This window comes from Lepisosteus platostomus, chromosome 27 (assembly GCF_059453375.1).
Source record: "Lepisosteus platostomus isolate fLepPlt1 chromosome 27, fLepPlt1.hap1, whole genome shotgun sequence".
NCBI lineage: Eukaryota > Metazoa > Chordata > Actinopteri > Semionotiformes > Lepisosteidae > Lepisosteus > Lepisosteus platostomus.
Genome location: NC_142637.1, coordinates 9,215,657 through 9,230,048, shown reverse-complemented (window position 1 = coordinate 9,230,048; position 14,392 = coordinate 9,215,657). Strand labels below are relative to the sequence as shown.

General features: G+C 53.7%; 1 protein-coding gene across 4 annotated transcripts in view; it reads left to right on the top strand.

Annotated features, from left to right (window-relative positions):
• Nucleotides 1-13,438, top strand: part of unc13a (unc-13 homolog A (C. elegans)) — a 54,863-nt gene extending 41,425 nt beyond the window's left edge. For 3 of the 4 annotated variants that reach the window (XM_088622323.1, XM_088622321.1, XM_088622320.1), the window contains 7 exons: nucleotides 473-529; nucleotides 619-699; nucleotides 1,475-1,622; nucleotides 3,989-4,045; nucleotides 7,734-7,826; nucleotides 8,693-8,852; nucleotides 9,895-13,438. In XM_088622323.1, coding sequence (XP_088478449.1) covers nucleotides 473-529; nucleotides 619-699; nucleotides 1,475-1,622; nucleotides 3,989-4,045; nucleotides 7,734-7,826; nucleotides 8,693-8,852; nucleotides 9,895-10,180 — 882 coding nt within the window. In that variant the 3' untranslated portion in view covers nucleotides 10,181-13,438. The remainder of the gene's footprint in view (nucleotides 1-472; nucleotides 530-618; nucleotides 700-1,474; nucleotides 1,623-3,988; nucleotides 4,046-7,733; nucleotides 7,827-8,692; nucleotides 8,853-9,894) is intronic. The other variant, XM_088622322.1, reaches the window with a different exon arrangement.
• Nucleotides 13,439-14,392: the final 954 nt, after the last annotated feature.

Here is a 14,392-nt window from a genome sequence, read left to right as displayed (position 1 = left end):
AGAAGCACGTTCTTCTTTGTACTTGAACCCTGCTGTGTAGACTAGTAATTAAACATAAAATGAGAGTCAGTGGGCAATGTGTACAAGAATGGAAGCACAACCTTGTGTGCCTACATGTGTGATTGTGTGGGTGAGTGCCCTTGTGTGTGATTGTGTGTGATTGTGCTTATTTGTGGGTTAGTGTTGTGTGTGATTGTGCCTAAGTGTGGGAGAGTGTGTGTGATTGTGCTCACTTGTGGGTTAGTGTTGTGTGTGATTGTGCCTAAGTGTGGGTGAGTGTGTGTATGTGATTTTGAGGGTGATTGTGTGTGATTGTGCCTACGTGTAGGTGAGTGCCCGGGTGTGTGTCTTTCTCTCGACTCTCCCAGTGTCACCTCCTGGTGGCGCTGTGTGGCATGCAGTCTGTGTGCCAGTCCGAGCAGCACACTGCCCCAGCATCACAGTCCTTCACTCTGCTCACCTCTCTCTCCAGGGCACACAGCTGATCTTTAACGCCGCCAAGGAGCTGGGTCAGCTGTCCAAGCTTAAGGTACAGGAGACTGGTTTCTTTCCCATGAATATAGAAGCACGATATTGCCCGGCGTGAGAAATGCTAAAGAGATGTTCTCTCTCTCTCAGGACCACATGGTGCGGGAAGAGCCCAAGTCTCTCTCTCCGAAGCAATGTGCTGTGGTGGAGCTGGCGCTGGACACCATCAAGGTATGAGCACAACACCTGAGAGACAGAAGGACTGGCACGCTGGCACTCTTACTAACAGTCAGTGACTGACAGTGACTGACAGTGACACACTGATTAACAGTGAATTACAATAACTGGAACACTAACTGGAACACTAAGTGACTGATACACTGACTAACAGTAAATTACAATGACTGGCAAACTGACTAACAGTGGATTACAGTGACAGGACACACTGACTAACAGTGGATTACAGTGACTGACACACTACCTAACAGTGACTGGCACACTGATAGTGTCTAACAGTGACTTACAGTGACTGGCACACTAACAGTGACTGATACACTGACTAACAGTAAATTACAGTGACAGGACACACTGACTAACAGTGGATTACAGTGACAGGACACACTGACTAACAGTGGGTTACAGTGACTGACACACTACCTAACAGTGACTGGCACACTGATAGTGTCTAACAGTGACTTACAGTGACTGGCAGTGACTGGCACACTGACAGTGACTTACAATGACTTGCACACTTACAGTGACTTACAGTGACTTGCACACTTACAGTGATGCACTAACAGTGATTGACAGTGACAGGCACACTGGCAGTTCTCCACCAGCTGAATCCATTCATGACACACCACCTGAAATGTGACCAGCTGACAGCCTCACAGCGAAACACCTGCGGGACTTTGCTGCAGCTGTTGTGTCCTTTTTGTTGGCGAGAGAAAAGGCAGTGAAATTAGCAGGGCTTCCAGCACTCGTCTGCTCTGCTCTTTGTCTGCAGCAATACTTCCACGCAGGAGGCGTGGGGCTGAAGAAGACGTTCCTGGAGAAGAGCCCTGACCTGCAGTCCCTGCGTTACGCCCTGTCCCTCTACACACAGGCCACCGACACGCTCATCAAGACCTTCGTCCAGTCCCAGAACGCACAGGGTGAGCCTGACCCCCTCTCTGTGAGCTGCTGTCTCTGGCAGGCTGACGCTTCTGTGTCAGAGCTGTGATTTGTAAGAGACAGACTGTAGGTTCCCTTCAGGGTCTCAGGTGTGTCTCAGGTCAGCTGGACTGTCCCAGGTGTGTCTCAGGTCAGATGGACTGTCCCAGGTGTGTCTCAGGTCAGATGGACTGTCCCAGGTGTGTCTCAGGGTCAGCTGGACTGTCCCAGGTGTTTCTCAGGTCAGATGGACTGTCCCAGGTGTGTCTCAGGGTCAGCTGGACTGTCCCATGTGTGTCTCAGGGCCAGATGGACTGTCTCAGGTGTGTCTCAGGTCAGATGGACTGTCCCAGATGTGTCTCAGGGTCAGCTGGACTGTCCCAGGTGTGTCTCAGGTCAGATGGACTGTTCCAGGTGTGTCTCAGGGCCAGATGGACTGTCCCAGGTGTGTCTCAGGTCAGATGGACTGTCCCAGGTGTGTCTCAGGTCAGATGGACTGTCCCAGGTGTGTCTCAGGGTCAGATGGACTGTCCCAGGTGTGTCTCAGGTCAGATGGACTGTCCCAGGTGTGTCTCAGGGTCAGATGGACTGTCCCAGGTGTGTCTCAGGGTCAGCTGGACTGTCCCAGGTGTGTCTCAGGTCACTCTGGACTGTCCCAGGTGTGTCTCAGGTCAGATGGACAGTCCCAGGTGTGTCTCAGGTCAGATGGACTGTCTCAGGTGTGTCTCAGGGCCAGATGGACTGTCCCAGGTGTGTCTCAGGGCCAGATGGACTGTCCCAGGTGTGTCTCAGGCCAGATGGACTGTCCCAGGTGTGTCTCAGGTCAGATGGACTGTCCCAGGTGTGTCTCAGGGTCAGCTGGACTGTCCCAGGTGTTTCTCAGGTCAGATGGACTGTCCCAGGTGTGTCTCAGGGTCAGCTGGACTGTCCCATGTGTGTCTCAGGTCAGATGGACTGTCCCAGGTGTGTCTCAGGGCCAGATGGACTGTCCCAGGTGTGTCTCAGGTCAGATGGACTGTCCCAGGTGTGTCTCAGGGTCAGATGGACTGTCTCAGGTGTGTCTCAGGTCAGATGGACTGTCCCAGATGTGTCTCAGGGTCAGCTGGACTGTCCCAGGTGTGTCTCAGGGTCAGCTGGACTGTCCCAGGTGTGTCTCAGGTCAGATGGACTGTCCCAGGTGTGTCTCAGGTCAGATGGACTGTTCCAGGTGTGTCTCAGGGCCAGATGAACTGTCCCAGGTGTGTCTCAGGTCAGATGGACTGTCCCAGGTGTGTCTCAGGTCAGATGGACTGTCCCAGGTGTGTCTCAGGGTCAGATGGACTGTCCCAGGTGTGTCTCAGGTCAGATGGACTGTCCCAGGTGTGTCTCAGGGTCAGCTGGACTGTCCCAGGTGTGTCTCAGGTCAGATGGACTGTCCCAGGTGTGTCTCAGGGTCAGATGGACTGTCCCAGGTGTGTCTCAGGTCACTCTGGACTGTCCCAGGTGTGTCTCAGGTCAGATGGACAGTCCCAGGTGTGTCTCAGGTCAGATGGACTGTCTCAGGTGTGTCTCAGGGCCAGATGGACTGTCCCAGGTGTGTCTCAGGTCAGCTGGACTGTCCCAGGTGAATCACAGAGCCTAGGAAGTGATAGGAAGTGTTTCTCCCCATCACTCTTGTTGAGTAATAGTACTGTAATCATCGAGACTGTCCTATCATTTTCATCTTTTTCTCTTTTTAGCAAACCAAACTTTGCAAGGGCGGAATATTGAACAAAACACAATTAAATTTACATGAATTTAGGTTCTTGGAGAGTTAATAGCAGCGAATTTGTATTTGATCCACTCTGCATCACTGTGAAGTAATTTTGACACGTTATGCTGTTGTATGTAGTTTGTCATAGATGTAACGTCTTGAGATTAAACTACAGAGGACTGTTTTCAAGTCATAAGTGAAGGTCTACACATTTTGAATGTGAGATCATTAGTTTTAAAACTGGATTTTTCTGTTGTGTTGGGACCTGGACTCAGCACAGTCTCACTGACCTGTTTCATCAGTCCAGAGGCAGCTAGTCCACAGGCACCTGGTCCAATAACTGAAGTCTGCTGCTTCAGAGACCAGATGAGCTCAGGGTGTGTTTTGTTCGGTGCTGAAATACACAGCACAGGTGTGCTCTCTGGGACATGAGCTCAGCTGTACGAATGATGTGATCAGAGACCAGTTAAAACCCAGCAAAGGAAGGCCGAGGCCTGTCCTGACTGGTTCTGCGCTGTGGAGCAGGATGTCGCTGTGAAAGTGTGCCATCGCGTGCTCTGTTCCCTCACTTCTCCTTCTTCTCTCCCTCTTTTTCTTCTCTCCTCCCGGCACTCCCTCATCCCCCCTCCCTGCTAGTGCACGGAGGCAAGGGGGTGAGGTTCACACTTAGCGAGGATGTGTACCCCGAAAAGGGTACGTGTGCAAGCACCCAAAAAAAACAGGCTTCCAAGAGCACAGACCCCACCAGCCCAGCAGCACCCTCCCTGAGACTCCACTGCACACACAGTAAACACACAAGCACAGGACACACAAACACAGAGCGCCATGCACACACACGCAGAGGACACACAAACACAGAGCGCCATGCACACACACGCAGAGGACACACAAACACAGAGCGCCATGCACACACACGCACAGGACACACAAACACAGAGCGCCATGCACACACACACACAGGATACACAAACACAGAGCGCCATGCACACACACGCACAGGATACACAAACACAGAGAGACATGCACACACACGCAGAGGACACACAAACACAGAGCGCCATGCACACACACGCAGAGGACACACAAACACAGAGCGCCATGCACACACACGCACAGGATACACAAACACAGAGAGACATGCACACACATGCAGAGGACACACAAACAGAGGGACATGCACACACACGCAGAGGACACACAAACACAGAGCGCCAGGCACACACACGCAGGCTGGTACTAAAACACGCACATGCAAACATGCGCACACACATGTACTGTACACTCGAACACATGCACACACGTGCATGCACACAAGTGCACGCGCACACACACACATACTGTACACACGAACACATGCACACACACGCATGCAAACAAGCGCACGCGCGCACACACGCACGTACCGTACACACGAACACATGCACACACACGCATGCAAACAAGCGCACACACACACACGTACCATACACGCGAACACATGCGCACACACACGCATGCAAACAAGTGCACGGGGAACACACACTCATCCACAACCCTGCTCTGTGCACTGTGTCCCTGTGCAGCGCACAGAGCTCGATGCACGCTCGTGTGCGCCTGTGTGCCGTACACATCCGCACAGCCAGCCGTGTGTGTGTGGGTGTGCGAGTCGCGGACCTTGCACTTGGCCGAGGGCGTGCTCTCTCAGGGTCTGTTCCTCTCCAGGCCTTGGAAGCACAGTGATGTTGCCTGGACTGTGCAGAATGTCTGAATGACGCGAAAGCAGGAGTGTGCTCAGTCTGACAGGAGGGGGGCGCCCATGTTCCCCCTGGGTACGGGGCTCTGTTCTTTTAGCTTGGGGATGGGGGTGTTGGAACCCTAAAACAACAGAGAACCATAAGACAGGACACCCTGACAGGCTGTAGGTACCCGCCAGCGCATGTCTCCTGAAGATACCCACACCCTGAGGGTCATATTGTTGGGGCTGGCTGGATAACTGTGTCCCCCCAAAACAAAATCAAATTCAATTAGCTGCTGACCCAGCTACCTACTTAAAATTCAAATTTTGACATGGGTTTCTAAAAGCAGCCTCTTGCAGGTTAATTGTTAAAGCTTGTGGACTGAATCTGGCCAGAAGCGCCCCTGCAGACACCCAGTTTCTAGTGTCACGTCAGCCGGACTAAGACAACGGCGGACTGCTGGGAAGAGGCAGCTGTCGTGTCTGGAGCCTGCTCGCGGAGCGCGTCCTCCGGGACGAGGCTGGAAAATCCCGGCTGTTTATTCTCCTGCCGGAGCCGAACCGCCTGCTGGTCTCTGGCCAGAGAGCCGGCCCGCTGGCCAACATGGCCGAGTCGCTCGATGTGAACAGCTCGTTTAAGGTGAATTACAATCGATCAAAGGGAGCCGAGTCACTGAACGAAATCATGTTCTCTGTCCCTGGCACAGGGTCCTGGCCCTTTTCAGTCCATTAGCGTAGGGGAGGAAGGCTGGTCCAGCCTGCCGTTAATTACCGGCCTGGCAGCGGACAAGACTGCAGCTCAGCCAAACAGCCTCACAGCGTGACAAGCCATGCTGCCCCCTGCTGGCAAGCTAACGTCTGCGCGCTGATGTATTGGGTGTAATATCATTAAACTGCACGTTCCACCAGCAGTCCAGCAGTGCATCTTCTAAGCCAGTGGGGCTGGCCACTCAGCCTCAGGGGGGGATACGAAATAGCTCCTTTTGGATGCGGGAGGACTAACCCTGGAGCTCTGCAGCTGCCGGCCCTGATTGATCCGTTCTCCGGAGCCTAATCAGAAGATGGGCCTGCTGGAAGAGCTGACTGTGGCAGTCAGGGTCATTTTCAAATCCGCTCGCTGTCTCGCTGCCTGCAGCCAGCTGGGGGCGGGGGGGCGGATTATCGACCCCACCAGACTCGTAGATACCCAGCAAACGCCGAGTCAGCTCGTTTCCTCCAGACTCAGACAGGAAACATTTGAGACTGCTGATGGCTCAGGGCCTGAAAATGGTTTCTGCAGAAGGGAAATAGAAAACCGCTAAATAGCTAAATAGGTGGTACACCGTAGCTCAGTCAGTCAGTCCGTTTCTGAATGATTAATTGCCTGTTGGGCCTCTCCGAGATGTAGGATTTTAGTTTCTTAACGATGTCTGGGAATGGCTGTTGGTACTTTGGGCATCAGCTGTTTTTTATTGGCCTGCGGGCAGCAGGTTCTCAGACTGGAAGCAGGGGGCCTTGTGTTGGGTTCGTCAGCGTGGAGTCAGGGGGTCGCCGCAGGGTTCGAACGTTGCCCAGCCCCTCTCCATCCCCCCTCCTGGTAGCCTGAGCCGCTGCCTGACTCCGGGCCCTCGTTCTGGGCCCCTCTGCATGTGTACCCCCCCGGCCCTCTGAGCCGGCAGCATCGGGCCGCGGTCCGGTCTGGCCTAGCCCAGGCCACCTGAACCCCTGGGGGCTCGCTCTGCAGCTACAGCCTTCAGGGGTCAACAGCTCCCCCCTGCAGCCTGCCGTACCCCAAGACTCTCGTCAGCTACTGGGGAAGACCAGCTGTGAGTCGGGGTTCGGGGACTGTCGAGCTGTGAGTTAGGAGCTCTCGGGTCCTTGGCGCTGTTTGTTCTCACTCCAGCAGGAGCCCTGAGGAAGTTCTGCTGGACCTGAGCCGGGCCGGACCGGGCAGTGAATGTTGGATGCTGGCTGTTGCTCTCTGTGCTTGCTCTGGGCAAGGGGGGGAGGTTGGAATATGTTTGAGCATGTGACTTTAACTTTGCCTTTAACTTGCCTGCTTTGGTGAACCTATGGAAAACTTTAGGTCAACCCCAACATCCAATCAGAACTCGACTCTCCTTCCCCCAAGCCCCTCCTCCTTTTACCATCCCACCTCGCTCTGCACCTAGTGAGGCTCCCATTGGCTAACAGAAATAAATCAAGGCTATGGATTGGGCAGCCGGAACATCAATCACAGTCCCACAGTCCTTACTTTGAAAGCTGTAACATACCTCAGGAGTCTATGGATTAATACATTGAATCTATTATTATTGCTGTCTCCTGTGTTTCTGGGTTACACTCTATCTTATGATATCGGTTTCCAAAGATCCCAAACCATAGCCATGACTACTGTATGATTCTGTCACCGGCCAATCACGGTTCACGACACCTCCTCTCAGCCACGCCCCGGGTGAGACGCCAGCCAATAGGAGTTCAAGACGTTGAAATATTGACACGCTGCAGTCGAATTCCAATCGCAATCATATTAGGGATCAGTAAAGGAAACTGCCCCCTTTCTGTCCCTGAGTGGACAGCATTAATTGAAAGGAGGTGTTCCGATTGGCCGAGAGACTATTCTAGCAACATATCCTACTGTACCTGTCTCTGACTTGGCCTCTGACCTTCTGACCCCCCACCCCTCATTAGGCTCAGGCGTGGACGACCCTGTGGGAGAAGTGTCGATCCATGTGGAGATCTTCACCCACCCCAACACTGGGGAGCACAAGATCACAGTGAAGGGTGAGTCTGTCTGGGCTGATGAAGCGATTAACATAACTTCCCGGTTGGATTGTGAAGCCTATAAGGACAGACAAGAGGAGTGGTCTGTGTCTAGATGCCAGGCTGTTAGGAGAGGGTGAATGACAGGGATTTTTCATAACAGACTCCAGGCCTGCGGGACTCAGCGAGCGAGAATCTAGATAACAGTTTGTGTCTGTAGGAGGAGTGGCACAGGTGCCGAATGAGTGGCTATCGTCTAGACAGTTTGCCAGACTCACTGAGGATGAAGGCACTGCAGATCAACAGGGTGAGCCATCTGAGCTAGGAGCTGAAGGAGCTGGGCGAGCTGGGCATCGCTGATCAGTGAAGCAGGAGTCTAGGTGGCACAGGGTGAATCCTGAATGCACCCTGTATGTTAACATCAGGAGACAGACGGACAGTGTGATGGTGCTTATCAATCTGAAGACTGGGAGTTAGGGGTTCAGTCTTGTGGGATGTGCCAGTGTCTCTTTGAGTTCATGTTTTAGTGAATATTGGAAATGGGCCCTCATCGAGTCGATGGGCTTGAATACTCCAGTGCGGGCAGGCAGATTATTCAGGAGTTAAACTAGAAGGTGTTGGGAGCAGCACGGAGTCTAATGGAATAGCCCAGTGTCTGGTGATTAACGAGAGCAAACAGCTGCTGAAAAGACCCCAGTAAAACGGAAGATGGCCGTGCAGAGGGGCCCCAATGGGGAGCACAGTGTAGATCTAGGATCAGAGCGATAAGGACTGGCCCCTCAAAACAGGGGAAACCGAGGAGCCCCAGAGCTGTGTGCGTGCCGGCGTGGTCAGAGCCCGCAGGAGCGCCCGGCAGCAGGTCTGAGTGTTGCTGATCACTCCCACAGTTGTTGCAGCCAATGACCTGCGCTGGCAGACCTCCGGAATATTCCGCCCGTTTGTGGAGGTGCACATCGTCGGGCCGCACCTCAGCGACAGGAAGAGGAAGTTCGCCACCAAGTCCAAGAACAACAGCTGGGCGCCCAAGTATAACGAGACCTTCAACTTGTGAGTCCGATTGTTTCAGGTTCTGTGTGTGTGTGTCGTGAGTGAGGTTGTGTGTCTGTTTCTGTGTGCTGTGAGTGAGGTTGTGTGTTTGTGTGCTGTGAGGTTGTGTCTCTGTGTGCTGTGAGTGAGGTTGTGTGTGAGTGAGGTTGTGTGTCTGTGTGATGTGAGTAAGGCTGTCTCCGTGTTGTGAGTGTGGTTGTGTGTCTGTGTCTCTGTTTTGTGAGTGTGGTTGTGTGTCTGTGTCTCCGTGTTGTGAGTGTGGTTGTGTGTGAGTGTGGTCGTGTGTGTGTCTCTGTGTTGTGAGTGTGGTTGTGTGTGAGTGTGGTTATGTGCCTGTATCTCCATGTTGCGGTTGTGGTTGTGTGTCTGTGTCTCTGTGTTGTGAGTGTGGTCGTCTGTCTGTGTCTCCGTGTGGTTGTGTGTCTGTGTCTCTGTGTTGTGAGTGTGGTTGTCTGTCTGTGTCTCCATGTTGTGAGTTTGGTTGTGTGTGTGTGGTCGTGTGTGTGTCTCTGTGTTGTGAGTGTGGTCGTGTGTGTGTCTCCGTGTTGTGTGTGTGTCTCTGTGTTGTGAGTGTGGTCGCGTGTGTGTGTCTCCGTGTTGTGAGTGTGGTCGTGTGTGTGTCTCCGTGTTGTGAGTGTGGTCGTGTGTGTGTCTCCGTGTTGTGAGTGTGGTCGTGTGTCTGTGTCTCCGTGTTGTGAGTGTGGTCGTGTGTCTGTGTCTCCCTGTTGTGTGTGTGGTCGTGTGTCTGTGTCTCCGTGTAGTGAGTGTGGTCGCGTGTGTGTGTGTCTCCGTGTTGTGAGTGTGGTCGCGTGTGTGTGTGTCTCCGTGTTGTGAGTTTGGTTGTGTGTGAGTGTGGTCGTGTGTGTGTCTCCGTGTTGTGAGTGTGGTCGTGTGTTTGTGTGTCTCCGTGTAGTGAGTGTGGTCGCGTGTGTGTGTGTCTCTGTGTTGTGAGTGTGGTCGCGTGTGTGTCAGTGCAGTGTGGAGATGTGCTGTTGCGCTGTGTGCTCTCAGGAGGTCTGAGGGTGTCCTCGCTCTCCCCCAGCACCCTGAGCAGCGAGTCGGGCCCGGAGTGCTACGAGCTGCAGGTGTGCGTGAAGGACTACTGCTTCGCCCGGGAGGACCGCACCGTGGGCATGGCGGTGCTGCAGCTGAAGGACATGGCGGCGCGGGGCAGCGTGGCCTGCTGGCTGCCCCTGGCGCGCCGCGTGCACATGGACGAGACGGGCCTGACCGTGCTGCGCATCCTGTCGCAGCGCAACAACGACGAGGTGGCCAAGGAGTTCGTCAAGCTCAAGTCCGACACGCGCTCCGCGGAGGAGGGGAGCTAGAGTGCCCCCGCACGGCCGCACGGCCCAGAGGGAGGACACACGTTTTTTAACTGCTCCTATTTCCAGCCACAACGACGTAAGACGCAACTTTTTAGAAAAAGGTTCAAGAAAAGCAAAAAAAATCACGTCAGCAGAGTACGCTCGCCAGAGGCAGGAACGCTGCATGCAGTGCCCACACAGAGGCTCCTCTCCCTCCTCTCCCTCCTCTCCCCTCGCTGCCTTGTGTCCTGCCGCCTGCACCAGGTGAGCTTTCCTGGGAGCACAGCGCTCCACCCCCCTCCCCCCCAGTTATGCAAATTCCGGCTCTGCTATGCAGTAATGGAGGTGGAAAAAAACCAAAACAATGAAAGACTTACAGCAACACGAGGGGGTTCCGAAACTACATTACCCATCAGCCTCCTGTGCTGCCAGGCCCTTTCACACTTCCTGTTCCTGTCCGAGGAGCGGCTGGCTCATGCTGTGCACGTTCTCTAACTCAATAGCCATGAAGGAAACGACCATCCCCGGAAATGGCATTTTATTCAAAAGGTACTCTAAAAAAAATAAGCATAGGTAAAAGGCAATTCTAATTACCAGTTGGTTTCTTTATTGTTTGATCTTCTTGACTTTTTTTTTCAACTTGACTGTGGATGTGTTTGGTCTGTAGGTCCCTTCGATCTAGTGTCTGTCCGTCCGATTGCCTGCCTGTTCAGGGGCACACCACCCTTGGTTTAAAGGTTTCCTTTAAAACTTGTGCAAGTTCTGCATGAAGAAATGGCGCCTCCAAGCACTGTGATTCTTTTTCGCACCCTCCCCTTGTGCACGGGCAGCCCTAGGCTCTTCGAGTCCTTCTGTGCATGTGTGTTCTTCGTACACGTATGTCTACAGACGCACCCCCCCTGCCCAGAGCTAGCAAGGCTGGTTGAGATGGAAACCTGTGTCTTTATTATTCGTCGATGTCATTTCTAATCAGAAAGAGTCCCCTTGAGCTGAACACATGCCACGCGTGTGCATTAAGAGAGCTCCACCCTCCAACACAAAGGAGGGGCTGCAGGGTGTGGAGACTATCCAGCTGCAGTGAGCGGCTGTGTTCTGGGGGACTGCACCCCAACAACTTGCTCGAACAGCGAGGGCGCCCCACCATCGGGGCCACTAATTTCTGTACTGCAGCCTCACTCTTTTGGGGGGGGGGAAAAGCACAACTAGCGCCCCCTACCAGGCTCCAATGGGCTACGTCAGACGTAGTGCCTTCCTGGTTCTGTTCCACCAACCCCCCCCCGCCAGCCACAGCCGGGCTATCGAGAGTGCCAGACCCGGCAGCCGTCAGGAAATTGAAAGCACAGGATGGAGTGAGGACTGGAGGACTCTGAGCTGGGAGCTGAAGACCACCTCCCTGGTGGACACCAGAGGGAACTGCAGCTTCTCTGGGAGCCAGCGCCACGTGCTCTGGCCCTGTAGCGTAGAGACTGAGGCAGAGCAGTGGCGGCCTGGTCCAGCAGTCGGTAGAGCCGAATCACGCCACCTCCTCAAGCCTGTGACGCCGCCAGCCTGTGTGACCACCCGCTGCTCCGAGCACGGCTCTGTCAGTCCAACTGCTGCAACACAAGTGCTTTAAAGTCGAGTTATGGACTGTGGTGTTTGCGTTGAAAACAGAAACCAGGTTGTAGGTGGTTTAATCTCCAAAACTGTCCTTTTAGTACTGATGGGGCAGCTGCACGCAGGAGCAGTCTTACACCCAGGGGGGATAGAAACGATACACACACTACGACTGGTGTCTCGCCATCTTTCTCCTTCGAGAGTGGAGAGGAGAATTTCTCCACGCCATACTGCAGTCAGTCTGTGGGAGTGCATCTCCAGTCTGCAGAGATTTCTCAGGTTCATAATCACCATCCCAGTCGGAATCCGCTCTTCATCGCTTATGCAGATGCACCAGTTTAACGCCAGCGCCCCCCAACTCCCAGGCTGAAACAGGAGATGGCTCTAATGTGGGAGTTTTCCAGCCTTCACTGGTTTACCTGGGGTGATTATTTCCTTAGATGTGGACCCTTACTGCCTCGCTCCAGGCCTGTGAAACATCTTATAGCTCCTTTGATGTTAAGAGACCCTCCCCCAACAAAAAAGCAGCATGCAGTTCCCTTAGAGCCACCAACGAAATCACTAAGATTAATTGTGCCAAGGTGCAGAAACGCAGGCCACACGACCCTGTGGGTTGTGCGAGCAGGGCGGGCACGTTCACACAGCTCGGCTACGTTAATCCACTCCAGTAACACCACGCGCTCGCAGAAACCAGCAAGGGACTTTCAACGTTTCTTATTTCAAATGTTGTTGGCCTTGGCTTTCACAAGACGGCAGTATATGTCATTCAGCAACCTTACTCTTCAACTATACAGGCACTCCTCCGCTAACATCAAAGGTCAAAGGTGAAAGGTCAGCCCGTCTCTCTCAGATGAACTCTATGCATTTATTAAACACCCTGTTGATGTCTGTCCTCACCGGACATGAGATCTGACGAATTGTACCATCTGCACAGACTGCTGCAGCTGCCCCCCAGCCTGCTGAGCCACTAGAGAACAGGTACCAGAGGTAAGAGCCCTGAACGCTGGAGACAGGCTGTGCTGAACCTCACGAACTGCAGCTAAACGCCACATGAAGGAAAGACAACCCCCCCCCCCAGTCACCCCCCCCCAAACCCTTCCCAACAGCCTCCGGCGTGTGCGGAGAGCTGCGCCCACACTCAAGCACAAACCCCTCCACCCAGCATCTCGCTGACACAGCCGCGCACACGAGTACAGCGCTAGCGCCCCCTAGGCCCTCGAGAGTCCCCGGCGCGCTGCCAGGAGGAGCTCGGTGCACGCGTCCCCACACGCACACGCCTACACCTGCGCAGCGCCGCCGCCCTTGTATATAGAAGAAGTGCATGATGGGAAACCCCGTCTTGTGCCAGCACGCCTCTTCGGTGTCGATAGCCAACTGTCGTCTTTTTTTTAAAAGAATGACCTTTAATTTTTTATTTTTTTCAGCCTTGTGAATATATAAATATATGTATTACGGATGTGTAGTGGTACAAATGGTACTCGCATGAGAGAATTTTTTTATACTGAAGATGTTTCTAATTTTTTTATTATTGTTATTATTCTTCTTCTTCTTATTCTTGTTCTTCTTCTTATCATGAGGAGGATGATTGGCATCATCGGGGGGGGGGGGGCTGGGGCTGGGGGGAGTGCAGCCTTGCTGTGCATCTGCTTCCAATCCTAATAAAAATAGTGGAAAAAAGAAAAAGGGAAAGACTGCGTGCGTCTCTCTCTTCTCAAACCCGCGCGCTCCTCTGGCTCTGCCGAGATCGACTGGACACGCCGACGCTGACTCTGCGGGGTCCTGGCCAGGCCACCCCCCACTGCGACGCAGCACACTTCAGGTACGGGGCAGGGCAGGACTTTGACACGGGACAGAATGTTCCCCTGAACCTGGAACTCCAGGCTCTGCCCAACATGAGTCCCTGTTAACAGCTGATGAGTTTCTGGGCTTCATTTTGGGAGCGACTTAAAAGCGATTGGTTAGACACTTTTATATGGTGACTGTGCTGAGGCATTCGGTTTTATCTTGCCAAAGCTTAGTGGTGCGATAACCCAGCAGAACGGAGGGCTAGACCAGTAAACGGAGGCTCAGCAGAACGCTGGTAGTATAAAGCAGGGCTATGCTGCAGAACAGGAACACCCCAGATCCCTAATTGTTAGATTCTTCTGATGAGCAGACAAGTGCATCAGAGAAACCGTGATCCCTGCGGCTGAAGAGAACCATTGAAAGGTGCAGGCCGAGAGAAATGGCTGGGCTCATGCAGGTTTTTGTACTCACGACTGCATCGCGCGCCAGCACAGGCACAGGGAGTAATTGGAGCCGATCGCCTCACGCCTGGCTGCGCGGGGGGGGACTGGTCGGCACACTGAGAGATCGATGGCCCCAGGGAAGCATCGCTAATGGGGTGTGAGACACGAGGTCACCACACCGGCCCCCCTCGCTGTCAGTGAAAGGAGAGCACCTGCTGTCTGCTGAGAAGACACAGGCTGTGCTTTTCTGCAGGGCTGTTGAGCAGACGATTCTGCAGTGCAAGGCCTCTACCGGCACAAGACGAGCTCCCCCGTCGCGGGTTCGAGTCTGAGTCATCCGAGTCGTGTCGCTAGCCCACCAGGGGGCAGGGTGGGATTAGTCAGCAGGGGCTCTTTCGTGAGTGAGTGC